At 40.5% G+C, this 27,930-nt stretch overlaps 4 protein-coding genes across 5 annotated transcripts; all 4 read left to right on the forward strand.

Annotated features, from left to right (window-relative positions):
* The first annotated feature begins 272 nt into the window (after positions 1 to 272).
* Positions 273 to 3,186, forward strand: tomm22 (translocase of outer mitochondrial membrane 22 homolog (yeast)). The gene is made up of 4 exons (XM_079576728.1): positions 273 to 579; positions 870 to 988; positions 2,305 to 2,422; positions 2,505 to 3,186. The coding sequence occupies exons 1-4, from the start codon at positions 490 to 492 to the stop codon at positions 2,577 to 2,579; spliced, it is 402 nt and encodes a 133-aa protein (XP_079432854.1). The 5' UTR covers positions 273 to 489; the 3' UTR covers positions 2,580 to 3,186.
* Positions 3,187 to 4,201: 1,015 nt separating this feature from the next.
* On the forward strand, positions 4,202 to 8,840 carry dmc1 (DNA meiotic recombinase 1; the record flags this gene model as incomplete). 2 transcript variants are annotated; one of them, XM_079577730.1, is made up of 13 exons in its annotated part: positions 4,202 to 4,258; positions 5,242 to 5,286; positions 5,362 to 5,508; positions 6,276 to 6,358; positions 6,438 to 6,490; positions 6,565 to 6,606; positions 6,673 to 6,745; positions 6,851 to 6,942; positions 7,950 to 8,023; positions 8,237 to 8,351; positions 8,429 to 8,489; positions 8,577 to 8,693; positions 8,771 to 8,840. In XM_079577730.1, the coding sequence occupies 13 exons, from the start codon at positions 4,202 to 4,204 to the stop codon at positions 8,838 to 8,840; spliced, it is 1,029 nt and encodes a 342-aa protein (XP_079433856.1). The 2 variants fall into 2 exon arrangements, with proteins under 2 accessions (XP_079433856.1, XP_079433857.1); XM_079577731.1 differs by having other exon boundaries at positions 5,245 to 5,286.
* Positions 8,841 to 9,536: 696 nt separating this feature from the next.
* gspt1 (G1 to S phase transition 1) lies at positions 9,537 to 22,856 on the forward strand. The gene is made up of 14 exons (XM_079577046.1): positions 9,537 to 9,936; positions 10,238 to 10,282; positions 16,325 to 16,555; positions 16,738 to 16,771; positions 17,018 to 17,095; positions 17,222 to 17,402; positions 17,539 to 17,693; positions 17,788 to 17,928; positions 18,233 to 18,326; positions 20,654 to 20,734; positions 21,482 to 21,655; positions 21,740 to 21,829; positions 21,930 to 22,098; positions 22,171 to 22,856. Exons 1-14 carry the CDS (start codon positions 9,741 to 9,743, stop codon positions 22,221 to 22,223), a joined length of 1,722 nt encoding a protein of 573 aa, XP_079433172.1. The 5' UTR covers positions 9,537 to 9,740; the 3' UTR covers positions 22,224 to 22,856.
* Positions 22,857 to 24,748: 1,892 nt separating this feature from the next.
* rsl1d1 (ribosomal L1 domain containing 1) lies at positions 24,749 to 27,080 on the forward strand. Its single transcript, XM_079577893.1, has 9 exons — positions 24,749 to 24,831; positions 25,035 to 25,174; positions 25,261 to 25,399; positions 25,473 to 25,621; positions 25,741 to 25,842; positions 25,981 to 26,074; positions 26,174 to 26,305; positions 26,533 to 26,697; positions 26,781 to 27,080. The coding sequence occupies exons 1-9, from the start codon at positions 24,784 to 24,786 to the stop codon at positions 26,916 to 26,918; spliced, it is 1,107 nt and encodes a 368-aa protein (XP_079434019.1). The 5' UTR covers positions 24,749 to 24,783; the 3' UTR covers positions 26,919 to 27,080.
* The last annotated feature ends 850 nt before the right edge of the window (positions 27,081 to 27,930 follow it).

A 27,930-nucleotide genomic window follows, 5' to 3' on the forward strand; every position in this document is an offset into this window, starting at 1 on the left:
CAGGTGTTCGAACCCCAGCTCCTGAAGATGCGCACTGTCGTTGTGTCCTTGGGCAAGACACTTCATCCACCTTGCCTCCAATCTTTGTACATGCGCGCGTTGGGCCTGATGAAGGTAGAAAAGTGCTTTATATGTGGAAACCATTTACCATTTGATGTGTGCGTGCATAATAACTAGTTAATAACATTGAATTCGTTTCTATCTATTATAGCTGGCTATTACACCGCCGCTCCGACAGGCGGCGCTGTTTTCTCCGAGCCGTGTCGAAAATGACCTTTGCCCTCTTCCATCACCGACCCTGAAGAGCTCACGTTTTCGCACCGTGACCTCCGACTACACTTCTCATTGAAATCATTCAAACCTCCGCGCGAATAACCCGCATTACTTTGGATTTGAGCGTAGCGTCTGCAGATTGTCCGCCTTCCCGGTTATTGTCTATCGTCATCTGGGCTCATACGGGGCACCGCAGCGGAGGAAACACAGGGGAACATGCCCGAAATCGAGGAGCTATCTCCGGCTGCGGGCCCGGTGTCTCCTCGGCCCCCGGAGAACGAGATCGACGACGATGAAGATGAAGACGTGAGTACCAGACTGTAAATCACTAAACATACACGTTCTGATCATTTTATATTTGCCTTTAGCTCTCTTAGCTCTCCGCGGCTAATCCGTGCTAACTTTGTAGGGAAGCTAATGAGAGCTCTTGAAACCCATGGATGCGCACTGCTAATGTAATTGAGAATTTCCCCTACTATTTGAGTTAAGTCCTGTATGCAGAGGATAATTTACTTCTTGTGTGGCCATTGCACTCACATATAACTTTTTAATTTTGCATGTACTTGTTATAAAAAGTGTCCCATGTTTCCCACCAGTTGGATGAGACTTTGACGGAGAGGTTGTGGGGCCTGACAGAGATGTTCCCAGACACAGTCCGGACAGCAGCTGAGGTGTCTGCGCAGTGCTCCGTCACCCTGGCCAAGAAGCTTTATAGGTATGTGCATCTTGTTTGTTCTGTATCGTCTCTTTAAAAGTGTATATTATAGTTCTTTATGAATCTGACCGTGGGCAACACACTTAACCCATTTGGTCAGGAAGGGCATTTGAAGTGCCTGTGCGACATGATACTTTGCCTAGGCCCCCCCAAAAGTCACCACCTGAATTTGGGATTACAGCAGTTTTTTTTGGTGGGCAATGACAGTTCAAAAATGGTGTATCAGAAAGATTGGCACAGCTAGCGGTCCGACTCTCCTATTAATACAAGATCTTGGTGAAAAATTATCGCAACGCTGGACAAGTCTCGTGGAATTACAGATGCTTATCGAAAAAACAATGCTAGATATGTTCTTACCTGAGCTTAGACGATTCTGGTCTTTGTGAGGCAAATAGACCAAAGATGTTGTCAGCATTTAGCCTCTCCCAGCATATTCCTATAGCTCCACACTGGGGTGAAGACAGAAGCGACCAAGCTCTTCCACGTTTTCCCTATTTAAAAAGTTACGTGAAAAGTTACACAAAATGAAACACCTCGATTTTCTAGGTGGATAAAAAGGGGTACTATATTGTAAGGCGTAGTAATACCTAAGGAGCATTTCGACTTCGAAGTGTTATTACGCCTTACAATATAGTATCACCTTATATCCACTTAGAAAATCGACGTGTTTGATTTTGTGTAACTATACTTGGATCATGTAACTTTGCACGTAACTGTACTTAAATAGGGGTAACATGGAAGAGCTTGATATCTTCTGTCTTCACCCCAGTTTGGAGCTGTAGAAATATGCTGGGAGAGGCTAAATGCTAACAACGTCTTTCATCTTTTGGCGTGACTGAGTGCACGCACAAAAACCAGGCAGGTACACATCAACTTGTCTAAGCTAAGGGAGAAACATATCTCTGTATGTAATAGGTGGCCTATTCCTTTAAAATATCCCACAATAAACATGATAGACTATAGCACAACTCGCTATGGGTAAAAATTGATATATTACTTCAGAAAAATTGGGAAAAATGCTTATAAATGTTGAGCCCAAAAATCGAACCATAAGTCGATATAGTATGCATGCCTTTAAAGATGGTCCAACTACATATTGGAGCATGTGACCTTTTTTCCCTGGATTTTGCTATTTTTTATTTATTTTTTAGACGGGGAGTGTGAATGAATCATGGGTATTACCAACCGAAACCACCTAATAAATATCAAGATTTCAAATTTAAAGGTCTTAGTGCTGAGCATGTTTCCCGATATGTGCAGATTAACAATAACGAACAGCAGAACTGCGTTTTAATCATATTTTATCGTTCCTCCAGTTTTTCCCGTGCTGCACTTTGGGTGGGTACCACATCCTTCATGATTCTTGTGCTGCCCGTGGTGTTCGAGACGGAGAGGCTACAACTGGAACAGCAGCAGCTCCAACAGCAGCGACAGGTGCGACTGAAGACAGAACCACACCATACTTTATCATTTATATTATCCCATCAAACCCCTTGACCTCGTGTGTTTTTTTCAGATCCTATTGGGGCCCAACACGGGGATGTCTGGAGGGATGCCCGGGATGATGCCACCTGCTCCGGGCAAAATCTGAGCAGTGTCTTGGGTTTCGCATGAGCCTGAGATCTGCTGCTTACTCTGGGCCGCGGAGCTGGTCACAAGAAGAGACGGGAGAGAACAGAGAAGATCTTCACTTCGTAGGAACAAAATGGTTTATTGTGTCGGCTAAATCGAGTTCGAAGAGGAAAGGACGTTTCCAACATTATGCAGAGACTGATTTCCTGGAGCACAGCTTTTGAAGTTTTTTTTTTAATGTCATACATACAGTATGTATAGGTAGTAGCAGGATCAAGTGTATAAGAAACATATATGATAAGGCTGTTTTATATTGGTGTTATCATTTGAGGGGCAATGCTCTTTTTGGCCCTGAACAGTCCACTCTGTGCTTGTTGGGGGAAATGGCTGTAGCATAATGGTGAATTAAAGCTGTCCAATGTCATTGTTGTTGAGCATAACATATGAATGCATTGTAATACAAAAATGCTGAATTTATTTAAGTTGTTTAACATACTACTGCATTTATCAAACACAACATACTTATTCTGGCTCTACTGTCTTGCTAGAGCCTTGAAGAAAATTATTTACTAGTTACAGTTTTAATCAATTCCATTTTGCTGCTGAAGCAACACCATACGTCTCTTTTTTTATGTTTGGCAAATTGTCAAATAAAACACCAATTCAAAGACAAATGATTGTTCCGTGTCCTTTTGTGGCCCATGAAAATGTTATCTTTTCAATTACCAAGCTATGTCTTTATTCAGCTTTACCCAAATCTAAAAGCTCAGTGTAACGCCTCATTTGAAAGACCTACAAAACTCATCTAAATGAATCTTTTTCCTTGCATTGTCACGTTTTTGACTTTTTTTTCATTGCTTTTTTGTCACTTTTCTGTTACTCTTTGGTGGTTTATTTTATTCATTTTTTATGGCTTTTATGGTTGCATTTTCAACGGTTTTTGACTCTTGTTGCGTTTTTGTCACTTTTCTGTTGCTCACATTTTTGCCACTATCGTCGTTTTTATTTTCCTCACGTTAGTGTCACTCTTTTGTAGCATTTTTCTTTGACACTTATTTAATGAAGTTTTCACATGTGGGTAAAGCCAAACTGGAGAAAATGTGCTCAGTTCAGGTCGGGGTTAAGAGGTAAAGAATGGAAAGGATGGGGAGTGTCTACTTTTGGATGCAATGTTGGATAGCCATTGTTGCCTTCAGCGGTGTAGTAATTAATTGATGTAAATGTAGCCGCACAGTAAACAATATCACCTGCAATAAAAAATAAAAAAAAGTATATATAATAATAATAATGATCATGATAATAACAATAGTAAAAACAACAACACTTAAGCTGTCAAATTAAATAGGTATTTTCAAGCAAGTATACTCAATAAAACACATTTAAGATTGACTACATGTTTAGACCGTCCGTTGTGAATGTTGCAGATTACCCTTGAATGCATCATTTCCCGCCAGTGAACGATCGACGCACGAACGTTAATTTAGCAAAGCAAGATCTGCGTGCGGTATTTTAGCTTATTTGTTATTTAGTTTATGTTTGGGGGCTGCTTGTGATTGATAGATGTACATTTCTACATTGTTTTTCATTTACAGTTTCAAAAAAGGACACCTGTTAGCTTGAACTGGAGCTTAAAGAAGCGCAATGAAGGCTTCCGAAGATCAAGTTGTTGAGGATGAGTCTGCCTTTCAAGATGACGAGGTACATTAGCATTAGCGCGGTTAGCATTAGCGCTATATTGAACTCTACGACATTGTTCTACGCATAGAATTGGAGCAGATATTGTGTTAGCATTAACTTTGTACATATTTACCAGAATGACAATTTTAAGATATACATGTTTTAGAAAATTGCGCTTTTATTTGATTATATTTAAATCAATACTCTGTGTCAAAAGCGGCAACATGGCACACACAATGAGAATTAACTTCACTTATAGTAAGATGAAACCATATAGAGTGGATTATTAAAGCAGTAGTCTTCGGGGGTGACCTGGGATGTGTTAGGAAGTTGTAAAACATGTTCTTAAAGGGGGGGTATTATGCAAAATCGACCTTTTCAAGCTTTACATCGTGTTATTATGTCATTCCCTCATTAAAAACATGCCTGAAGTGTTGCCTTGGCACATTCACAGTAATCTGTAAAAACTCTGATGGCGGCCATTTTAGGGATAGGTTTGCCTGAGTCCTCCTAGGAACGCCCCCACCTCCTGGAGACGCCTCCGAGCTTTCGTCACCAACCGAGTAACCAACCACTGCTCCTCAGCAGAGCCCCCTCCCCACTGATGCCACAGACAGCGTGTGGAGGGGGCGTGTCGGAAAGGCTCAGAGGTTCTTAAAGAGACAGAGGCCTATTTCAAGACATTCACTACAGCCATTTTGAGAGAGACATTTTATACAAGGCAGTTATTCTAATTTACTGCATTTACAGACCAACAGAAGGTTTCGTCATCATTGTAGTGTGATATACCCCCTCTTTAAAGATTATAAATGAGGTTTTGAGAGAGCTAGATTTTTTTCCCCACACCTTTTTGTTTTGTCGAATTACGTCACTAAAGCAAATCAGACTTCACGCTGACACAGCACTCATGCAGCCCTTTCACTTAATACTTACTTCTATTTAAGTAGACGTATTTTTAACTTAACCTCATTCTTACACTGACGCCTCTGCCCCGCTCTGAACAGGAGTCATTTTTCCAAGACATCGACCATCTTCAAAAACATGGAATTGTAAGTATTGAGATTTTTGTCTTCGATGACTCCAGCGTAGCTCACTTACATGGACGGTTCTGATTATGACTCCAGAATATGGCCGACATTAAAAAGATGAAGGCGGTGGGGATCTGCACCGTCAAGGGCATCCAGATGACGACACGGAAAGCTTTGTGCAACATCAAGGGCCTGTCAGAGGCCAAGGTGGAGAAGATCAAGGAGGCTGCTGGGAAAATGTTGGTGAGTTCTTTATGTTTCTCAACTATGCTGTGTATGTTTCTAATCAGAGCTGGGCACCGTTTACACCGGTACCTAAACGATACTTAGTTTTCGATACTGATACCAGAACGATTACCTGTACTAAATTATTTGTCATATAGAACCATAAAACAGATTACTATGCATTATTAATATGAGATTAATAATGTTCATTTATTCCTTTTCCTTCCATTTCATTTCTTTTGCATTTGTATCAACAACCAAGAAACTTCCTTTAACTACAAAAGGGCAAAAAACACTTTCCACGTTTTTCTTATTCCCTCCCATTTGTAACTTTTTTTTTTCCATGTTTTTCCCCCCAAATTTTCCATATTTTTCAGAATTTTTTCCCCTAAATTTTCAACATATTTGCAGATGTTCCTTCCCTCTAAATTTCTCCAATTTTTTTCCACTTTTCCTCCCATTTCTCTTTGTGGTTTCCCCCAATTTTCCCAAAATATATATATATTTTTTCTATTTTTTTTTTTCTTTTCTAAAATTTTCCACCATTTTTTCCCATCCCCCCTTCTTTTTTTCTTCTTCTTTTTTTTTTTTTACTTATTAACTTTGTCTTATAAATTGTAATGACCAACAGCATCAAAAGATTTCATATTTCTTTTCGGTACCTGCTTTAGATACTTTCATTTTTCGATACCAGTAGTTGTTTAACGGTGCCCAGCCCTATGTCCATTACGCATATTTCACACACTAAACTATATGAAGTGTCTGACAATCTTTACTACACGTAGACTGTCGGTTTCCAGACTGCTTTTGAGTACAGTGCGAAGAGGAAGCAAGTGTTCCACATCACGACCGGGAGCCAAGAGTTCGAGTTACGCGTTTTCAATCTTCTTCTTTTTTTTAGCCTGGTTTCCTAAAAAGCAGCTTCTAACACGTGTGTGATTTTGCAGTAAGCTCTTGGGCGGCGGTATCGAGAGCATGGCCATCACCGAGGCGTTTGGAGGTGAGGAGACAATATCCGAAAGGTTTCCATGTCCAAACTTGAGACGTAGTAAAAATGTGTGAATGTTGTTGTAGAGTTCCGCACAGGGAAAACTCAGCTTTCCCACACACTTTGCGGTGAGTAATACGCAGCTCCTTAACGATATATAGAAAATGTTCATAACGCTGTACTAATGTTTCCAGTCACGTCACAGCTGCCCGGAGAAGACGGCTATTCAGGCGGGAAAGTGATTTTTATCGATACCGAGAACACCTTGTATCCTCAAAGTCTGATGGATGACAGATTTTTCATTGTGCTGATTCGCTGTCACGAGGATTCAGCCGACAGGACTGTGTTTTGCTTGACTTGGTCTGTTTGTAGTCGTCCCGACAGATTGAAAGATATCGCGGACAGGTTCAACGTGGACCATGATGCTGTTCTGGACAATGTCCTCTACGCCCGGGCCTACACAAGTGCGTCTCTGACTCTTAGTTTCACCTCCTGTGCATTTACAAAGAACTCATGGCAAAAATCAATGCTTTGAAATCCTGAATACTTTTCATCCAGTTGAAAAATGGAAAAGAGCCGAAAGTACAAATACCTGAGCTAGAATACAGTGAGTTTGGCCAGACCCAAATATGAAAGCTTAAAAAAAAAAGCATCAAAATAGCGATGAAAACAAGGATTAAAACACAACAGTGTAACAAAGAAAGCAACAAAAACACAACACAAACATGACAAAAAAGAGAAGAGAACACAACAAAAATGTGCTAACTTAACTGTCAAGTTACTGTCACTTTTGTAGGTCTTAGCTTTCAAATGAGGGATTACACTGTTGCTCTGCAGTTGAGAAGCTCGGTTGAAATGCGATCGGTTCTGCAGTATTTTTACTTCCCATCGCTGTACTTCGTTATAGAGCTCAACAGTCCCGCCCACTTCCAGTCCTTTGAATCAGATCCACATTTTGCATTGACTTTTTGAAAAGTACAAATGTTAAGAGTTTAGAGGTACGACGCCGTCTACGTGCTAACAGCCGACCATCGTGCAGATTTTTTTTTATAAGAAACAACACACTAAGGACTTAAGGTCTGAGCAATGGCGGAGGAAGCAACAACCAGGGGAGTCCTTCAGAAATAGATTCTAATATCTGCCAAACACGGTGTAGCCTTACCCGACAACGCTGCTAACATGAGTAAACGGAAACAACACACTGAATACTCGAAAATACGGCACAATGCTTTTATAACTTTTCAGTTTATGAAGTTTTATAAATCTTTCAAATTATGTGTTTTATATCCACGTAGCTGATGAGTCCGTGTCGTGCTTTTAAACTCTTATATTAAAAAGTCAATGCTGAATATGAACGGGATTTTTACTTCCAGCACCGATAAATGACTGAAAGTGGGCGGGGCTAATGAGCTCAATATGTCATTTCACAGTTGTGCATCATGTTTCTAATAAGTTTATGGTTTGCTTTAAGGTGAACACCAGATGGAGCTATTGGACTTTGTTGCTGCAAAATTTCACGAGGAGGGCGGTGTGTTCAAGCTGCTGGTAATTACAAACAAGCAATCTTGTCTTTAAATATTCGTTTTGATTTACAGTGGAACATTTAGAACATTTTCATATCTTTTATTGTCATTTTTTTCCATCATGTCTGTAATAATTTGATCATTTTCAGACTATTATTATAACAGAAATAGAAAGACGTGTTTTAATGCTTTATTTCGTTCACAGTTTATAGTTTATTTCGTTTCTGTGTAAAAGATCATAGACTCCATCATGGCCTTGTTCAGAGTAGACTTCTCTGGAAGAGGAGAGCTGGCGGAGAGGCAGCAGAAACTGGCCCAGATGCTCTCCCGACTGCAAAAGATCTCAGAAGGTTAGTCATATATTCATCTCTGCCGATGCCGATCATTTTAGTTTTCATAATTAAGCTCTTATTCTCCTTTGATTCAGAGTATAATGTGGCAGTCTTTGTCACCAACCAGATGACCGCGGATCCTGGAGCTGGGATGACGTAAGCGTCTAAAATCTGCATAAACTTACGACTTACATACATTTGGATTTTTATTTTTAACTTTAAAATGTCTGTGCTTATTTTCAGATTCCAGGCCGATCCGAAGAAGCCGATTGGCGGACACATTCTCGCCCATGCTTCCACCACCCGCTTGAGTTTGAGGAAAGGCCGTGGAGAAATGAGAATTGCGAAGATCTTCGACAGGTACCACAACTCGTGCGAGGGAAATAATGACTCTTTTTGGGTTATAATATAATTTGCTTGGGGTTTATTTCTTGTAGCCCTGATATGCCCGAGAACGAGGCGACATTTGCCATCACTGCTGGAGGTGTTGCCGATGCCAAAGAGTGAAGGGAAAGAAAAGCATTTTATCGTTCTATTTATTGTAACAAATGTTATGTATTGTTCTTTTGTTACTATTTATAACAAGTCTTTGATATATGCTATTTATTATTCGGATTCTGTTTGTTTCTGGAATTTTAACTGTTAAAAATGAATAAACTATAGTACTTGATTCTCTGTTTGAAGTTGATGGGAGAAGCCAGTGTGCCCATAGGAAACCCACTCAGACATGGGGACAAGATGCAATCTACTGTATTTTTGAACTTCTGTCTACATCATGATGTGTAATTGCACTTCTCCAATTTTTCACACCAAGTATCACTTCATAAAACATTTGACCTTCCAAGTACCACCAGGCCTAGATCAAAACTGAGTTAAAAAGTGTCTAAAATAGACCCAAGTTGGACTCACTGGTGTCTGGTGTAAATAACAAAACCGCTTCAACTGAAAGTATTACAAAAGCATTAATGCCCACAGAAAAGCATATTTTATTCACAGATTGAACTATATTTAGAGCCTGTCTTGATAAACTACTCCCGATGTGTCTTCATCATTAGTCATTTCAAAATATTTTTTAAAATGCAAGACACACTTTTGGTCTTACTTGAGAATTGTTTTGGCACCGGTGGAAACGTGATTTTATAATTGAATCCCGTAGTAAAATCCCGTCAGTTGTCCAGTAGTGGCCTCTAGCGGTGAGAGGGGGTACGGCAGCGGCAGTAGAGCACTTCTCGTCCGCTACGAGACCCATATGCTTCCAAAGCAAGGCTTAACAAAGCGATGGGAACTTGTTCAAACGAGCTGCTAAGAGTCTGAACACACCAGCAGATCGACGCGCCTTCGCGGACTCACAAGGGCATTACGAGCGTCTCCCGAGGGCGGAAAACTCCTCTCAGAAACAAGGGAGTTATGGACCCGACAGACACAGCCCCGGATTCGTGGGAGCTGGAGGAGGATGCCGAGGCCCCGGCTGCCGCGGCGGAACTCCCCGCCGCCTTCGCCGCGCTGAACGTCAACGCCAAGCCCTTCGTCCCGAACGTGAACGCCCCGGTGTTCGTGCCCAGCTTCCTCCTAACCAGCGCCGTGGAAATGCCGGCTTCGGGCGGTGGGTGAAACCAGACAGCTGGGTGGAAGTTAGCTTAACTTGCTAGCTCTTCATGCTCTTTTGCTAAAGAAGCTAAGTTAGCCTTCCCTCCTGCCAACTCGCAGTGTTCAGTACTATCAACCCATGCTCTTATCGCCTTTTCACCAATCAACAAGTTATTATGGCTGTGTTACGCACGCCTTATCGCCGTGTAATAAACCCGTTTACGACACTGTAATAACAACAGCTGTCACAGAAGCCGGGCCACCATTCTGTATGAATATTTATGAAAGTTTGATGTTGCTTTGTGTCTCTTCTAAAGGTGCTGCAGACCCAGTTGCCAGCATGGAGGTGGCAGACACAGCCGGTATGCACCCACTCCTTTTACGCGTGCCTTTCCCTTTACGCTCATAAGCACTTGTGTGAATCACCTAAAAACCTAAGAGCCTGTGATGTGAGTGGCTTGAGAAGAGATGATTTGTTTCACTTGAGCCACATTTGGAGGCCAAGCATTTGAAAACTCATGTGCACTCGTGGGCCTTCGTTTTATGTGATGCAACCACCACTCTGCTGCTCAAAATAGACATCCCATTGGCAGACGTGTACTGTCAGGCAGTGCATGTCCAAGGTCCTGGCCTCAGATATGCAGAAGGCTGATTTGCAAAGCCATTCAGAGTGTTTGGTCTCTCCAAAAGCTTCTCAGTTCATACAAGTTTGGGATTTTCACATACTTCCTTCATGGTAGGCTTAGTTCTGGAGTGGGCGTACCTTTTGTTATTCGACATACAGTGATGGACGTCTTCAAGTCATACTGCGTAACAAACTCAATAACACATTACAAATACTGCTTTGATTACAGCTGTATTTTATAGTCACATTACCCCCAAAAAACTGTTCAGACCTGATATGCAACTTTGCTGGGAGTGTGACATCACCAGCACGTTTCCATTGAGGTGCTTCTGCTTTGCTTTGACCACAGATAAGAATTAATGTCCGCCTCCAATACATATGAATACTGCGGTGCAATTGTGCAACATGTAACACAAACTGTTAAACAAGTAAATAGTAAGGTTACACCGGCCTGCAGAAAGAGTTATTCAGTAGCAGCGCTGGGTTGATCCACATTTGTCACGATCCGATACGTATCACGATACTTATGGGCTGATCCAATACATAGTGCGATACAGTAAGTAATTATAAGTAATATGTTTACCTTAAAATGTGTAAAAAGGAAACAGTAATGTGTGATGTTTATAAACCAGTGTTAAGATTGAAAAGTGCTGTTTTAGGAAAACAAAGGAGTGAATATAAAAATACCTCCAAACACAAGTATTGAAAGTTTTGCGATACTTGATAAATATCGATACTTAGTATTGCTTGGTATTGATTGATTACAGAGTTATTTAGTGTTCATGAGTCTGATGGCAGAGTTATTTAGTGTTCATGAGTCTGATTTCAGAGTTATTTAGTGTTAATGAGTCTGACGGCTGAGTTATTTAGTGTTCAAGAGTCTGATGGCAGAGTTATTTAGTGTTCATGAGTCTGATTACAGAGTTATTTAGTGTTCATGAGTCTGAATACAGAGTTATTTAGTGTTCATGAGTCTGAATACAGAGTTATTGAGTGTTCATGAATCTGATTACAGAGTTATTTAGTGTTCATGAGTCTGATTACAGAGTTATTTAGTGTTCATGAGTCTGAATACAGAGTTATTTAGTGTTCATGAATCTGAATACAGAGTTATTTAGTGTTCATGAATCTGATTACAGAGTTATTTAGTGTTCATGAATCTGATTACAGAGTTATTTAGTGTTCATGAGTCTGATTATAGAGTTGTTTAGTGTTCATGAGTCTGATTATAGAGTTGTTTAGTGTTAATGAGTCTGACGGCTGAGTTATTTAGTGTCCATGAGTCTGATTACAGAGTTATTTAGTGTTAATGAGTCTGATTACAGAGTTATTTAGTGTTCATGAGTCTGATTATAGAGTTGTTTAGTGTTCAAGAGTCTGATTACAGAGTTATTTAGTGTTAATGAGTCTGACGGCTGAGTTATTTAGTGTTCAAGAGTCTGATGGCAGAGTTATTTAGTGTTCATGAGTCTGATTACAGAGTTATTTAGTGTTCATGAGTCTGAATACAGAGTTATTTAGTGTTAATGAGTCTGACTGCTGAGTTGTTTAGTGTTCATGAGTCTGATTACAGAGTTGTTTAGTGTTCATGAGTCTGATTATAGAGTTGTTTAGTGTTCATGAGTCTGATTATAGAGTTATTTAGTGTTCATGAGTCTGATTATAGAGTTGTTTAGTGTTCATGAGTCTGATTACAGAGTTATTTAGTGTTCATGAGTCTGATTACAGAGTTATTTAGTGTTCATGAGTCTGATTACAGAGTTATTTAGTGTTAATGAGTCTGATTACAGAGTTATTTAGTGTTCATGAGTCTGATTACAGAGTTATTTAGTGTTCATGAGTCGGATTACAGAGTTATTTAGTGTTCATGAGTCTGATTACAGAGTTATTTAGTGTTCAAGAGTCTGATTACAGAGTTATTTAGTGTTCATGAGTCTGATTACAGAGTTATTTAGTGTTCAAGAGTCTGATGACAGAGTTATTTAGTGTTCATGAGTCTGATGACAGAGTTATTTAGTGTTCAAGAGTCTGATGACAGAGTTATTTAGTGTTCATGAGTCTGATTACAGAGTTATTTAGTGTTAATGAGTCTGACGGCTGAGTTATTTAGTGTTTATGAGTCTGATTACAGAGTTATTTAGTGTTCAAGAGTCTGATTACAGAGTTATTTAGTGTTCATGAGTCTGATTACAGAGTTATTTAGTGTTCAAGAGTCTGATGACAGAGTTATTTAGTGTTCATGAGTCTGATGACAGAGTTATTTAGTGTTCAAGAGTCTGATGACAGAGTTATTTAGTGTTCATGAGTCTGATTACAGAGTTATTTAGTGTTCAAGAGTCTGATTACAGAGTTATTTAGTGTTCATGAGTCTGATTACAGAGTTATTTAGTGTTCAAGAGTCTGATGACAGAGTTATTTAGTGTTCATGAGTCTGATGACAGAGTTATTTAGTGTTCATGAGTCTGATTACAGAGTTATTTAGTGTTCATGAGTCTGATGACAGAGTTATTTAGTGTTCATGAGTCTGATTACAGAGTTGTTTAGTGTTCATGAGTCTGATTACAGAGTTATTTAGTGTTCATGAGTCTGATGACAGAGTTATTTAGTGTTCAAGAGTCTGATGACAGAGTTATTTAGTGTTCAAGAGTCTGATTACAGAGTTATTTAGTGTTCATGAGTCTGATTACAGAGTTGTTTAGTGTTCATGAGTCTGATTACAGAGTTATTTAGTGTTCATGAGTCTGATTACAGAGTTATTTAGTGTTCATGAGTCTGATTATAGAGTTATTTAGTGTTCATGAGTCTGATTACAGAGTTATTTAGTGTTCATGAGTCTGATTACAGAGTTATTTAGTGTTCATGAGTCTGATTACAGAGTTATTTAGTGTTCATGAGTCTGATTACAGTTATTTAGTGTTCATGAGTCTGATTACAGAGTTATTTAGTGTTCATGAGTCTGATTACAGAGTTATTTAGTGTTCATGAGTCTGATTACAGAGTTATTTAGTGTTCATGAGTCTGATTACAGAGTTATTTAGTGTTCATGAGTCTGATTACAGAGTTATTTAGTGTTCATGAGTCTGATTACAGAGTTATTTAGTGTTCATGAGTCTGATTACAGTTATTTAGTGTTCATGAGTCTGATTACAGAGTTATTTAGTGTTCATGAGACTGATTACAGAGTTATTTAGTGTTCATGAGTCTGATTACAGAGTTATTTAGTGTTCATGAGTCTGATTACAGAGTTATTTAGTGTTCAAGAGTCTGATGACAGAGTTATTTAGTGTTCATGAGTCTGATTACAGAGTTATTTAGTGTTCAAGAGTCTGATGACAGAGTTATTTAGTGTTCATGAGTCTGATGACAGAGTTATTTAGTGTTCATGAGTCTGATTACAGAGTTGTTTAGTGTTCATGAGCCTGATTACAGAGTTATTTAGTGTTCATGAGTCTGATTACAGAGTTATTTAGTGTTCAAGAGTCTGATGACAGAGTTATTTAGTGTTCATGAGTCTGATGACAGAGTTATTTAGTGTTCAAGAGTCTGATTACAGAGTTATTTAGTGTTCATGAGTCTGATTACAGAGTTGTTTAGTGTTCATGAGTCTGATTACAGAGTTATTTAGTGTTCATGAGTCTGATTACAGAGTTATTTAGTGTTCATGAGTCTGATTATAGAGTTATTTAGTGTTCATGAGTCTGATTACAGAGTTATTTAGTGTTCATGAGTCTGATTACAGAGTTATTTAGTGTTCATGAGTCTGATTACAGAGTTATTTAGTGTTCATGAGTCTGATGACAGAGTTATTTAGTGTTCATGAGTCTGATTACAGAGTTGTTTAGTGTTCATGAGCCTGATTACAGAGTTATTTAGTGTTCATGAGTCTGATTACAGAGTTATTTAGTGTTCATGAGTCTGATTACAGAGTTATTTAGTGTTCATGAGTCTGATTACAGTTATTTAGTGTTCATGAGTCTGATTACAGAGTTATTTAGTGTTCATGAGTCTGATTACAGAGTTATTTAGTGTTCATGAGTTGGACGGCAGAGTTATTTAGTGTTCAAGAGTCTGATTACAGAGTTATTTAGTGTCCATGAGTCTGATTACAGAGTTATTTAGTGTTCATGAGTCTGATTACAGAGTTATTTAGTGTTCATGAGTCTGATTACAGTTATTTAGTGTTCATGAGTCTGATTACAGAGTTATTTAGTGTTCATGAGTCTGATTACAGTTATTTAGTGTTCATGAGTCTGATTACAGAGTTATTTAGTGTTCATGAGACTGATTACAGAGTTATTTAGTGTTCATGAGTCTGATTACAGAGTTATTTACTGTTCATGAGTCTGATTACAGAGTTATTTAGTGTTCAAGAGTCTGATGACAGAGTTATTTAGTGTTCATGAGTCTGATTACAGAGTTATTTAGTGTTCAAGAGTCTGATGACAGAGTTATTTAGTGTTCATGAGTCTGATGACAGAGTTATTTAGTGTTCATGAGTCTGATTACAGAGTTGTTTAGTGTTCATGAGCCTGATTACAGAGTTATTTAGTGTTCATGAGTCTGATTACAGAGTTATTTAGTGTTCATGAGTCTGATTACAGAGTTATTTAGTGTTCATGAGTCTGATTACAGAGTTATTTAGTGTTCAAGAGTCTGATGACAGAGTTATTTAGTGTTCATGAGTCTGATGACAGAGTTATTTAGTGTTCAAGAGTCTGATTACAGAGTTATTTAGTGTTCATGAGTCTGATTACAGAGTTGTTTAGTGTTCATGAGTCTGATTACAGAGTTATTTAGTGTTCATGAGTCTGATTACAGAGTTATTTAGTGTTCATGAGTCTGATTATAGAGTTATTTAGTGTTCATGAGTCTGATTACAGAGTTATTTAGTGTTCATGAGTCTGATTACAGAGTTATTTAGTGTTCATGAGTCTGATTACAGAGTTATTTAGTGTTCATGAGTCTGATTACAGTTATTTAGTGTTCATGAGTCTGATTACAGAGTTATTTAGTGTTCATGAGTCTGATTACAGAGTTATTTAGTGTTCATGAGTTGGACGGCAGAGTTATTTAGTGTTCAAGAGTCTGATTACAGAGTTATTTAGTGTCCATGAGTCTGATTACAGAGTTATTTAGTGTTCATGAGTCTGATTACAGAGTTATTTAGTGTTCATGAGTCTGATTACAGAGTTATTTAGTGTTCATGAGTCTGATTACAGTTATTTAGTGTTCATGAGTCTGATTACAGAGTTATTTAGTGTTCATGAGTCTGATTACAGTGATTTAGTGTTCATGAGTCTGACGGCATTAGGGAAAAAGCAGTTTATGCTACAGGAGTTTGTAGTCTGGATAGACCTAGAGCGAGGGTCAAACAGTTCGTGTCCAGGGTGCTTATACAGTTTGTTTAAATCAGAACAAAATGAAGGGGGCATAATAACCATTCTTTCTTCTGAAACCTTATGCATAGATTCATTTGCTTCTTCTGTGAGATCCCAGTGTCTTTCCCTTCTTTTGCTTCTTTGTGCAATGTTGTGTCTATAACAAATGAACCCTTCTGTCTTATAAATAGACCCAAGACACACAGACTGTTTTCCCAAAATGAAATGCATTTACCCGGGCATTGAATGAAACAAATGAGCTTATACTAGTGTTATAAAACTTTGTAGAAAGTTTTGCGCACGAGTCCAAAAGTAAACTGCCAGTGCTGTCCGTCTTGACCAGATCACCCGTGTGCAATGTAACAACCTGATGCATGATGATATTTTGTATTTGCCTGCAGCACCGCTGGAAAACGGAGGCACAGAGGCGGACATGGCCGCAGAGGAGGAGACGTGGGAGCAGAAGGAGGAGCCCGGCGGAGGGGGCGGGGGGCAGGGCGACGTCCTGGGGAAGGAGGACGAGGAGATGATGGAGGAGGAAGAGGAAGAGATGCCTGTGCCCAAAGTGGCTCCGGCTCCACCAGACGCCCCCAAGAAGGAGCACGTCAATGTGGTGTTCATCGGCCATGTTGGTATGTGGTATAATGCGATTACAACATATACTTGACTTGTATTACGTGGTGGTAGAGATTTGATTTTCTTTTATATTGGAATTATAAACGGACAGTACGGAGCATGCAGACAAGGTGTTTCGCTGTTCTTCACAAAGTTGAAGTCATATCTGATCTAATGTGGATTTGCTTTATCTTTTCAGACGCTGGTAAATCAACCATTGGAGGTCAGATTATGTAAGTCCCATATTGTGACTAATTGCTGCTGTTAAATAACGGCTATTGGCACGAGCACTATATATACTTTTAATACTACAGTATGTACTGAGTCACCTGTTGCACAAACTGTCATTTGTGGACAAACTGGTTGATTCAGCCTCAGAGGAAATTGTTGTTTTAACCTTCTCTTCAAAAGTGTAACATAAACATAAATCCTCTCTCAGCTTAGAAGTATGTATTAGCTGAAATCTTTATCGGTTGTAGGTACTTAACTGGAATGGTGGAGAAGCGAACCCTGGAAAAATACGAAAGGGAGGCTAAAGAGAAGAACAGAGAGACCTGGTAAGCAGGGCTTTGTTTGACAGTAAATAGACGGTCTGATACGCTTCATGTTCCCGTGTCTAAAGACTGGCCGCCCACGCACCTCTTATTTTGAGCGCTTACATATTTTTAAACATGGCGCCGCAGGTATTTGTCGTGGGCCCTGGACACAAACCAGGAGGAGAGAGACAAGGGGAAGACGGTGGAGGTGGGCAGGGCGTACTTCGAGACGGAGAAGAAACACTTCACCATCCTGGACGCGCCCGGACACAAGAGCTTCGTGCCCAACATGATCGGGGGTGCGTCACAGGCCGACCTGGCAGTTTTGGTAAGTATTTTAGCGATTGGGTCCTTTCAGCAACAAAATATCTACCACAGTATCAGTACTATGGGGTGTTAGGAATGCCTTGACGTCACAGGAACACAGTGTGTACAGTCAACCGAGTGTTTGTTGTTTGTATCAGGTGATCTCGGCCAGAAAGGGTGAGTTTGAGACGGGCTTTGAGAAGGGCGGACAGACGCGGGAACACGCCATGCTGGCTAAAACTGCCGGAGTCAAGCACCTCATTGTCCTCGTCAACAAGATGGATGACCCCACAGTCAACTGGAGCCTAGAGAGGTACACACAGGCTTAGAACCAACCATTTTAGTGTCAAGATTTTTTTCCCTATTTTTTTTGTTCCACCTTGGTTGTCGTCTTTTGTGCCCTTAAGATACGAGGAATGTAAGGAGAAGCTGGTGCCATTTTTGAAAAAAGTCGGCTTCAATCCCAAGAAGGACATCCACTTCATGCCTTGCTCCGGACTCACAGGTGCCAACCTCCGAGACCCGGTGCCAGACTGCACCTGGTACACGTAAGTCCCCCTTTAACACAGGAGGTTTCGCCTTCTCACCTCAATAGGCTTCGTCAGCAACTAACAACAATAGAGACGAACTTTTTAAATCTTTTGCGAGACACAAATTGTTCAGACATTTGGACGCTGTTTTGCAATTAATAATCACACACTTGTTAAGACTAAACAATTCTGATAAGTGGAAGACACTTTCTGTGAAGATTTGCGGCACATGCGAGACCACAACAAAAGAGTCACGTGATTGGATGTGAAGAGAGGATTTATCACACGCCAATATAACATCTTATATCTGTCATGTCATCAGGGGTTTGCCATTTATAGCCCACCTGGACAGCTTGCCAAACTTCACCAGATCCAGCGACGGGCCTGTCAGACTGCCAATAGTAGATAAGTACAAGGTAAGCAGTGTATGTGTGTGATGTTTTAAACGTTTTGGTTTTACATGTGTTGACAATCCTGCATGTGAAGTCGGTCTCTTCTTCCGCTCTCAAAACGTGAGCCTATTTTAATATAGGTCAGAATGAATCAACCTCACTGAATGTGACCTGCACGACCACTTCCTTTGCCACAGTAGCAACTCAGCGTGGTTTGTTTTTAGCTCGTTCCAAATGGTGTCACTTTTTGTTGCGCTTGCAAATTGCGACTAGCGCCCTCTGCTGGCGTTTTGTGTTTCTGTATTTCATAGCAGCTAAGTCCAGAAGGCATTTTCTTGACACATTCTGAATTCATACCGAGGTTAAAGTTTCCGAAATAGTATAAAATATAGGGCCGCGCGTTTCCAGTGCGTTTGGCAAAGTGTATCAAATTCTTTTGGCTTTTGTTCACATCTGCTCTTCTGCCTGTTGCTTATCATTCCTCCATTAAGCATGCTCTCAAGCCACAGTCTTTTTTAAGATAATTCAGTTTCTTGGCTCGAGCTACGGGCTGGACGCGGTTCTGAAAACGCGTATTTGTTGGGAGGACGAAGATATCTAAGAGCTCCTGTTTCTCCTCAAATTAATCAGCTTTTATATTTTTCTTTTTTTTTATGTCTCCTTCATCTCGTCTTTGTTGTATTTAATATGCTCATGTCTTGCAGTTGCATAAGAGCCTTATGTAGTGTTATATGACTAAGAAGTCCCTACTGGTGTTCGCCTGATGTAACAGGATTATGGCTAACTGGATGCTGCATCCTAATTTTCACCGATGCCAAGCTCCACCACTACACAGCTGTACTGAGACCTGACAGTGCTCAGGTTACTGTTTTTAACCTGAAATATACATCGTATCTAATGCTTTTCTATTGAGAAAAGAGTCACGTCCTCTCTGACACATTATTCAGTGTAGATCAACAGCTGAAAACATCTTTGGCCTGATAATAGTCATCATTATGTTTTTATAATTACCTCACCCGTGATTCTTAAAGGGACTATACAGAGTTTAAAAATGTTAAAATTATGTATTTTCCTGCCCCTACTTGTTCCAGCCATTTCCTAATGTGTAGAATGAGCTCAGACCTGCTCAGACCCACCACAACTGCCTCTAAAATCCTGCACTGTCACTCATAAAGGTGTTAATTCGGTCCGAAGTGCCGTCATGCACGAGCTTAATATAGAAGCTGCAGTTACATTTAGCCCCTTTAACCTCTTTACTCCCGCCTGAACCAAGAGGATCTTTTTCCTCACGTCATCAGATTTTAGTTTTTTGGGTATTCAACTAATTTTTGTAACTTTTTTGTCATTTTTTGTCAAATTTTTTTAATTTTTTTGTCACATTTTGTCACATTTTTGTAATTTTTTGGCAATTTCTTGTGACATTTTTGTGACATTTTTGCCACTTTTTCAGTCATTTTTTGTCATTTTTTTTTGTCACATTTCCATCATTGTTCCAGTTTTGTTGCTACTTTCACAGCTTTTTTCCAGAAGCTTTTGGACTGGGGTAAAGCCAAACTGGAGAAAATGTAATCGGTTCGGGTGGGAGATAAGGGGTTAAGTTGCAACTGTTACGAAACATTTATCAAAACAAGTTTAAGTTCATTGCTCCAGCACAGTGGCTCTCAAACGGGTACCACAGGTCGTACTCACACAATTTTAATTATAGATTATTTCATTTATGCTTCAATAATGTTATTTTAATTATGTTTTTTTCTGGTTCAGAGACATCATTTGGTCCAATTGAGGTCTATTGTAAACCCTTTTTTAGGCCCTTTTAAGTCTTGTTCTTATCTAGATCTATGTCTGGAGGTACTTTTTATTTTATGAAGTTGTACATGGTATGAAAAGTTTGAGAACCACAGCTCTTGCATACAAAATAAGGTTAGGTTAAATGGTGGGGCTCATCTATTAATATGTATGTTTTTTCTGTTTATTGTTTTACAAGCATTGCGGTTTATTTTTGGAAATGAAAATTTGGTTCACAGCGCACATTTGGGTTAGGAGCATTAACATTTGAGAGAAGATGAAAATATGAACTGCTGAACTCGAACAAGACATCCTTTTCAGATTACTTTGTTTGCAGAGGTCTAAACTTCAGGGTCAGTAGGTTTTATATAAGACCATGTCCAATATGCAATTCGATCTGAATGCAATGACATCCCGTTTGTTTCAGCTTGTGGAACTCCATTTATATTAGTGTACACCCTCATTGTTTATGAGCACATTTCCTCTTTTAGACCAATGACACATTCCCAGATTATTGGAGCAGAAAGACTATTTACAATCGCTACCTCTTTTGTCTGTGTCTGCAGGACATGGGCACGGTGATCCTCGGAAAACTGGAGTCGGGCTCCATCAGCAAAGCCCAGCAGCTGGTCATGATGCCAAACAGGGTAAAGCTCAGAAAGAAACATTCGGGTTCTTAGGTCGACTCGACACACTTCTCCTTGGACGGAAAAAGGCATTGTGTTACGAGGCCAGTTTGGGTTTCAACAACAGAAACGGGTCTGGTTACTTTGAAGGAGAAATGATTTTGTGTTGGGAGACTCACAGATATTTGAGGAAACCATTTCAACACAGTGAATCCAATTACATTCAAACAAAAGTGGTAAGAACTTTATCAAATTCTGTCAAAACAAGACAAAAAAAGATTAGTATTTGTACAGGAAAAAGCCTAAATAATGTCTAGACCAGCGTTTAGCCACTCGTGTTAAAGGCCATATTCCACATATTTTGTGAAAAAGTGTAAAAGAATGAGTAAACTGAATTGTCAGCTGTTGTCAAAACTCATTCTTTCTTTCCTAACACATTTTTAGCATCCTAATTCTTAACAGAGATGACTTTATAGGCACATTTCACAACTGGCAGTTTCACTTTTCAGGGTCACTGTCACAGAAATGCTTGAAAGGTCGCCTGCAAGTTTATGAAATTGATACAACTTTATAATTAGATGCTCAGTAGTTGTTCCACATTCAGTTTACAATGTACTGAAGAAGGACATAACTCATATTGTTCCATGACTATAAAAAAAAGCTGTAGGGGCTTTAATGCCAACCTCTGTAAGTAAACGTGACTGATTACTCCCCACGGCGGCTCCATTTAAAAGTCACGGCTATAATCCTCCCGTCTGTCCGCTGCAGCACACGGTGGAGGTGCTGAGCCTGCTGAGCGACGACGTGGAGACTGACGACGCGGCTCCGGGAGAGAACCTCAAGCTGCGGCTGAAGGGCATCGAAGAAGAGGAGATCCTGCCGGGCTTCATCCTCTGTAGCCCGGACAACCTCTGCCACTCAGGGCGCACCTTCGACGCACAGGTACAGCGCCGCCTGCGGCTCAGATCGTTACCGTGACGGCCGGGGACTCACGCGTCTCCCCTCTGTGTTTGTAATGTCTTTCAGATCGTCATCATTGAGCACAAGTCAATCATCTGCCCTGGTTACAATGCAGTGCTTCACATTCACACCTGCATCGAAGAAGTGCAGATCACAGTAAGTCACCAAATTGTGTTTTTCCCCCCCACTCCTCTGTCAGTTTCATAGCTCAACCGTAGCACTGGTGTTTGCTGAATATCCACCATGTTGTTTGCAGCACTTCATTTGTCTGGTGGATAAAAAAACGGGCGAGAAGAGCAAAACGCGCCCCCGCTTTGTGAAGCAGGACCAGGTGGTCATCGCCAGGCTGCGGGCGGCAGGAGTCATCTGCCTAGAGACCTTCAAGGACTTCCCTCAGATGGGACGGTTCACACTGAGAGACGAGGGTAAAGGCGCAGTCTGTTTGTTTAGAAGAATACGTGTTTAAGCGACTTTATTAAAGCAACACTTCCTTCCAGGCAAAACTATCGCCATCGGTAAAGTGGTGAAGCTGGTGCCAGAAAAGGACTAAAGGTGACTGTGGCAGCATGCATGGAGATCTTCCACTCACGACCAGAGGAGAAATGCTGCTAGAGCCGACCCAAAACTGCTACTCTCTTTACACACGCCGATGAGAGGAGAAAACAACTCAGTGTGGGGGAGAGCGCATCACATCCAATGAAGAAAACAAGACTGAATCAGTTTTTATTATGAACAATATAAAAGGAGAGACCAATTCCAGTGTGTCAGCTTTCTCATATTGAGAGCTCAGCTATGCCACTAATGTAGCTACCCCTTGAGTACTCCCACGGCTAACAGCGCTGTTGGCTAGCCATGCCATTTGTTTTTAGAATGGAGATGGATGCTGTGGTCAGAGCCAGGGGAAGAAGCTATTGAACAGAACACATGGATCTCATATTCTGCAAAAGAGCAGGGTTAGCCTATATTAATGATAGTCACAAAGTACACCTCCCTTTATAAAGAGTGGGATTTTAAATCCAAGAGACTTTGATTTGTGTAAGAATTGCTGTAATGCAACACACGTTTAGTTTGGTCTCTCTCTATCGGAAATGGTTGGATTGGATTGAGCTCACATACTACTCTGATGACCCATGGAAAACCGACATGGTTGTTACATAATCAGAACTGAAATAAATGATCAAGCTGCAAAAGGTCTCTTTTCTCTGAAATGTCAGAAGTCATTCCTTTTTCCATTTACAATCCCTTAAAGGGGGCCTATTATGCAAAATCGACTTTTTCAAGCTTTACATCATGTTATTAAGTCATTCCCTCATTAAAACCATGCCTGAAGTGTTGCCTTGGCACATTCACGTATTTTCGAGTAATCTGTAGAAACTCTGATGGCGGCCATTTTAGGGATAAAACGCCTGATTCCTTCAGGAAACGCCCTCGACCTCCAGGATACGCCTCCGACCTTTCGTCACCAGCCGAGTAACCAACCACTGCCCCTCAGCAGAACCCCCTCCCCGCAGTGTCTAGCCCTAAGATGTAAACAGAGTCATCATGGAGGATTAGCTTCATGTGTTGTGAACCGGAGCCACAGCAGACTTTTACAAAGACACACATCAGTGTTTCTGTTACCGAAACACCCAGGATTAAAACCGGTGACAAGAACACTTATTTCAGTGTCTGGTTCTGCGCTGGGCCTTGATGATGCATAGAGCCTCCGGAGAAAGCTAATGCTAAGCTAAACCTCGAGTCATCACGTGAAAACGAGAAATATGCACAAATAAAGTCAATAAAACCACCACACACATAAAGAACCGTTTAACAATGATCACACACGGAGCCAGGCTTGTTGATTTGGAAGTTTATTGCTCACATTTCATCTACAATGGGTCATAGCCGAGTGGTTTTCTCCCGGAGCTAACAAGCTAGCCGCGACAAGCTAACGGGAAAATTCACTGAATACAAGCATATTATGCATTGAAAACGTCACTAAAACAGGCAACTGCTTGAAGCAGCCTTTATGATGATCACACACGGAGCCTGGCTTGTTGATTGTGTAGTTTATTGCTCTCATTTCATCTACAGTGAGTCGTAGCCGAGTGGTTTCTCCCGGAGCTAAGGCACTATTAGCCGCGACAAGCTAACAACCTTCACCTTCACAACATTCATTGAAAACAGGCAGCATATTATGCACAAATAACGTCAATAAAGCCGGCAACTACTCGAAGCAGCCTTTACGATGATCACACAATGAGCCTGGCTTTACACATTTGTGGTTTATTACAGACTTTTCATCAACAATGAGCTGTAGTCGATTATAACAAGCTAACGGGTAACCTCGAAAAACCATTGTCCACTTGCACAGATAATGTCCGTCTTTGAATCGTATGGGCTCCTGCAGATCCTGGTGTCGTCCATGGGGGTATAGTTAGAGATCCATAGGGCATGGCAGATGCAAAGAGATAGCCTCCAAACAGCAGTTATTTTTCAGGCAAGAGCCCCTTCCAAGCGTCCGGTGTGGAAGGTTTGTTTCCAAATAATATCCTGTGTGGCCATTGTTCACAAAGTGATAAACAGTAGGTCCTTTCCAACAATAAAAATTAAAATGCACCGATCGTAGTTTCAATACTTGAGACAACGAGCGGAGTGTTGTTGTGATGCCACAGACAGCGTGTGGAGGGGGCGTGTCGGAAAGGGTCAGAGGTTCTTAAAGAGACAGAGGCCTATTTCAAGTCATTTGCTAACGCCATTTTGAAAGAGCAATTTTATACAAGGCAGTTATTCTAATTTACTGCATTGACAGACCAACAGAAGGTTTCGTCATCATTGTAGTGTCCTATAGACTGGTGCTATGTGGCTGAAAAAAGCATAATACCCCCTCTTTAAGATTCAGCACATGCCACACCCACTGCATTAGAAAACATGGACGCATTTGTACAGTTTATATAAAGTCTGGACACGGATATATTCAAACCATAGACTATGTGAATAAATCCAAACTGAGAAATGTTTATAGAATGAAGTCACTGTAATGTGTTTCTGGTTTAATAAAGTTAGGTCTGTTAGTCACGTGATCTGCACAGTGCGCATGCGCCACAGGGTGATCCACGTGAAAGAACAGCATGGCAGTAAATATGGAAAAGAGCGAAGTAGTTTTAGATCGTGCTCAGGTAGGTGTCTGCTTTTTTATTAACCGCTATAGTAGATCGTATGAAGACGGCAGTTCTTGACGGTTTCCTGTTTTTGTTCTTTCTACATTAAACAGTGGTTGTAATCATGGTTGTAGCACATCAGCTAGCATTAGCTTCGTAGCTAATCTACAGGCACTGTTTTGATGGACCATCTCTCTTTGTGCAATAATCGTTTCTTTCAGGTTAAAAAGGCAGTTCAAGCTTTACAAGCATTCCTGAAAACCAAGTCCACAGGGGAGTCTCTGCTGCTGGATGAGACGCAACAGATAAGTCTGCTTTTCACTTTGTGGAAGATTCCCAAAAAGGCACAGACCATCCGCATGTGAGTAGCAAACAGCCTGTCAGCTGCTGATGAATTCATATCACTGGTCACTGTTGTGTACAAATGTAAGTGTGTGATTCTTGCAGCCCGTTGCCCCATGGCCAGAGACCTGAGACTGATGAAGTGTGCCTCTTCACCCGAGATGAGCCCAACATGACTCCAGACCAGACCCAGAGGTTTTACAAGAAGCTACTGGAGCAAAGGGGGGTCAAGTGCGTCACAGAGGTACTGGTTGTTTATCAAACTGTTTACCTTTCATATGTTTGTTGTCCCCTGACTGACTTGTTTTAATATTCAGGTCATCCCATTCAACATGCTGAAGAAGGAGTATAAGCCTTTTGAGGCCAAACGTCGCCTATTGGGGAACTTTGACCTGTTTCTGTCTGATGACCGCGTCCGGCGACTGCTGCCATCCCACATCGGAAAACACTTCTATGAGAGGAAAAAGTAATAATTGACAACATTTAGAATTATGACTATTCAAGCTTTTGTGTGGCTGCGTATCTAATAGTGAGCGTAAAGATCCCGAAATGATAATAAATGTATGATGTTATTTCCGTCGTCAGAGAGCCCTTGTGTGTGGACCTACAAAGCAAGCAGCTGGCCAGAGACATTCAGAGAATTGTCCAGGGCACAGTTATGAAAATCAACAACAAGGGCAGCTGCTGGTACGTTTTTCATTATGAAGCATCACTCCTGCCATAGAAGATCAATAGTATCTTTGGAGTCTTTTATAACTATTTTGTTGCATAGTTTTGTAGAGCTTAAATGAAAACAAAAACAAACCAGCTTCTTATTTCCTGTAGCATGGCTCGCGTGGCACACTCCGGTATGACTGCTGATGAGGTGACGGACAACATTGAGGCCACTGTCCAGACCATGATGGCAAAAATGCGAGCGGTGAGTTGATCTGAAATGTATTCAGTTGTCAGTGTACCACTTCTCAGTTCAGTTTGGTGTGTTTTCCCTTTGTAACACATTCTCCCTTCCTTCTTGCAGAAAGGACCGCTGATTAAAGTCATCCATTTGAAGAGCCTGAGTTCTGTAGCGCTGCCTGTTTACACCTCAGATCTGAGTCACCTGACTGTGATCGAGGATGTAAAACGACAGGGCCGAAAAGCTAGAGAAGAGGTCAGTGCAGCTTCAATGCACAACATTATTCTGCCATAAGTCGATATCATTGATTCTCTGTTTGCTACTCACTTCTGCTATTGTGGCACTGGTGGGCCTTACTTGAAATGTTGACAATCCTAGTTTTTGTTGTAAAATGTCACTTTTTCAGAGCCTTAGGAATCTCCCATCTAGGGTTATATCGGCCTGTAATGATAATAATAATAATAGTGTTTGTTCTTTTATAGAAAGCTTTGAAGAAGAAGAACAAAATGAACACGACAGAAGGTAAACAAACCGATGCCGTGAAAGATGAGGAAAACAAAGCTGAGGAAAAAGACGATGATGAAGAGGAGGATGAGATCCCACAGCTGGTTCCCCTAGTAACGCCAACCAAAAAGCCGAAACTGGAGGTCAGTGGTGAACCGCTGCAACTTAAGAGACTATATTTATTCCAGCCAAATGTCCTAATGATGTGCTGGTGTTGCTTCTGCAGAAAACGCTGAAGAAGAAGGAGAAGAAGACGTTGGAGAAAGCCCCTAAATCTGCTGTGGCAAAAAAGGCAAAAACTGCAAACAAACTGGGCAAGAAGACTGACGCCAAGGTCAAGAGGAAAGTGCCCAAAGTAAAATAATAAAAAAAGTTTGTTCAAATAATATGCAGAGTCCTATGTTCAGAAAAAGAAATCCATTGATTTTTTACGGCATGTGCCAGTGATAACAGAATATGTGGCAGTTTTAATGATCCAAAACTGTATTAGATATTCTGAATTGACAACTAAACTCAAACTGTCCAAAAAGGCGTTCGTATCATATACAATGTGGACATTGTAATAAAAATTATACATGTGACCAACGTTTTTCCCAATGCTTTGTAAGTCGAGGCAACAGTTTAAAGTCAGTACAACAAAATGGTCTCAGAAGCTCTCTGCTGCCCTCTAGTGGCTGCTCTGTAGTTTATTTTTAATGCTTACACACATGAGCAAAGGTTTTAGTATAAAGCCGGTGCGTTTGATAGAGAAACTAAATGGCTCACAAGTTCACAACACAAAAAATGTTGGCAATTGGAAATGTTTATTAACGTCTTAACCCCCGCCTTAACCGAGTGCATTTTCTCCAGTTCGGCTTTACCCAAATCTAAAAGCTTCTTGACTGGAGCTTACAGCCTATAGGCCAGACTCCAGAGTAACGGCTCATTTGAAAGCTCAGTCCTACAAAACTGATTGTGCCTTTTTTTTAAATGCGTTTCCACCGTGTTTTTGTCTCTTTTTTGTCTTTTTTTTTACATTTTTTGTAGGTTTTTTTGGTTGTTTTTGTCTCTTTTTCATTGTGTTTTTTTGCTTTTCTGGCACGTTTTTGTCACTTTATTGGATTTTTGATGTGTTTTTTTGTATTTCCATCCACAGTTTTGCTGCTGTTCAAGAAGCTTTTAGATTTTTGGAAACTGGAGAAAATGTGCTTGGTTAAGGTGGGGGTTAAGTTAAAAAAAAAAAAGGAAAAGTGCTTGGAATAAAGTGTCCTGCCTAAGAATACAACTATAATAGACAGACTCTGCAACCTTTACACCAGGGAACCACTAACCACTAAGCCACTGTTGCTCCAACCTCCAACACTACATTTCAAATCTATAGCATCCAGCCACCCAAT

The sequence above is a fragment of the Gobius niger genome, assembly GCF_951799975.1.
Source record: "Gobius niger genome assembly, chromosome: 19".
Taxonomy (NCBI): Eukaryota; Metazoa; Chordata; class Actinopteri; order Gobiiformes; family Gobiidae; genus Gobius; species Gobius niger.

Excerpts from the sequence above, each read along its gene's own strand:
- tomm22 (XM_079576728.1), top strand. The coding sequence starts at position 490 with ATGCCCGAAATCGAGGAGCTATCTCCGGCTGCGGGCCCGGTGTCTCCT. Across the intron at positions 580-869 it reads ACGACGATGAAGATGAAGAC|TTGGATGAGACTTTGACGGA; the intron begins GTGAGTACCAGA and ends GTTTCCCACCAG. Across the intron at positions 989-2,304 it reads CTGGCCAAGAAGCTTTATAG|TTTTTCCCGTGCTGCACTTT; the intron begins GTATGTGCATCT and ends TCGTTCCTCCAG.
- gspt1 (XM_079577046.1), top strand. The coding sequence starts at position 9,741 with ATGGACCCGACAGACACAGCCCCGGATTCGTGGGAGCTGGAGGAGGAT. Across the intron at positions 17,694-17,787 it reads GTCAACTGGAGCCTAGAGAG|ATACGAGGAATGTAAGGAGA; the intron begins GTACACACAGGC and ends TGTGCCCTTAAG. Across the intron at positions 18,327-20,653 it reads CAATAGTAGATAAGTACAAG|GACATGGGCACGGTGATCCT; the intron begins GTAAGCAGTGTA and ends CTGTGTCTGCAG.
- rsl1d1 (XM_079577893.1), top strand. The coding sequence starts at position 24,784 with ATGGCAGTAAATATGGAAAAGAGCGAAGTAGTTTTAGATCGTGCTCAG. Across the intron at positions 24,832-25,034 it reads TAGTTTTAGATCGTGCTCAG|GTTAAAAAGGCAGTTCAAGC; the intron begins GTAGGTGTCTGC and ends CGTTTCTTTCAG. Across the intron at positions 25,843-25,980 it reads AACAACAAGGGCAGCTGCTG|CATGGCTCGCGTGGCACACT; the intron begins GTACGTTTTTCA and ends TATTTCCTGTAG.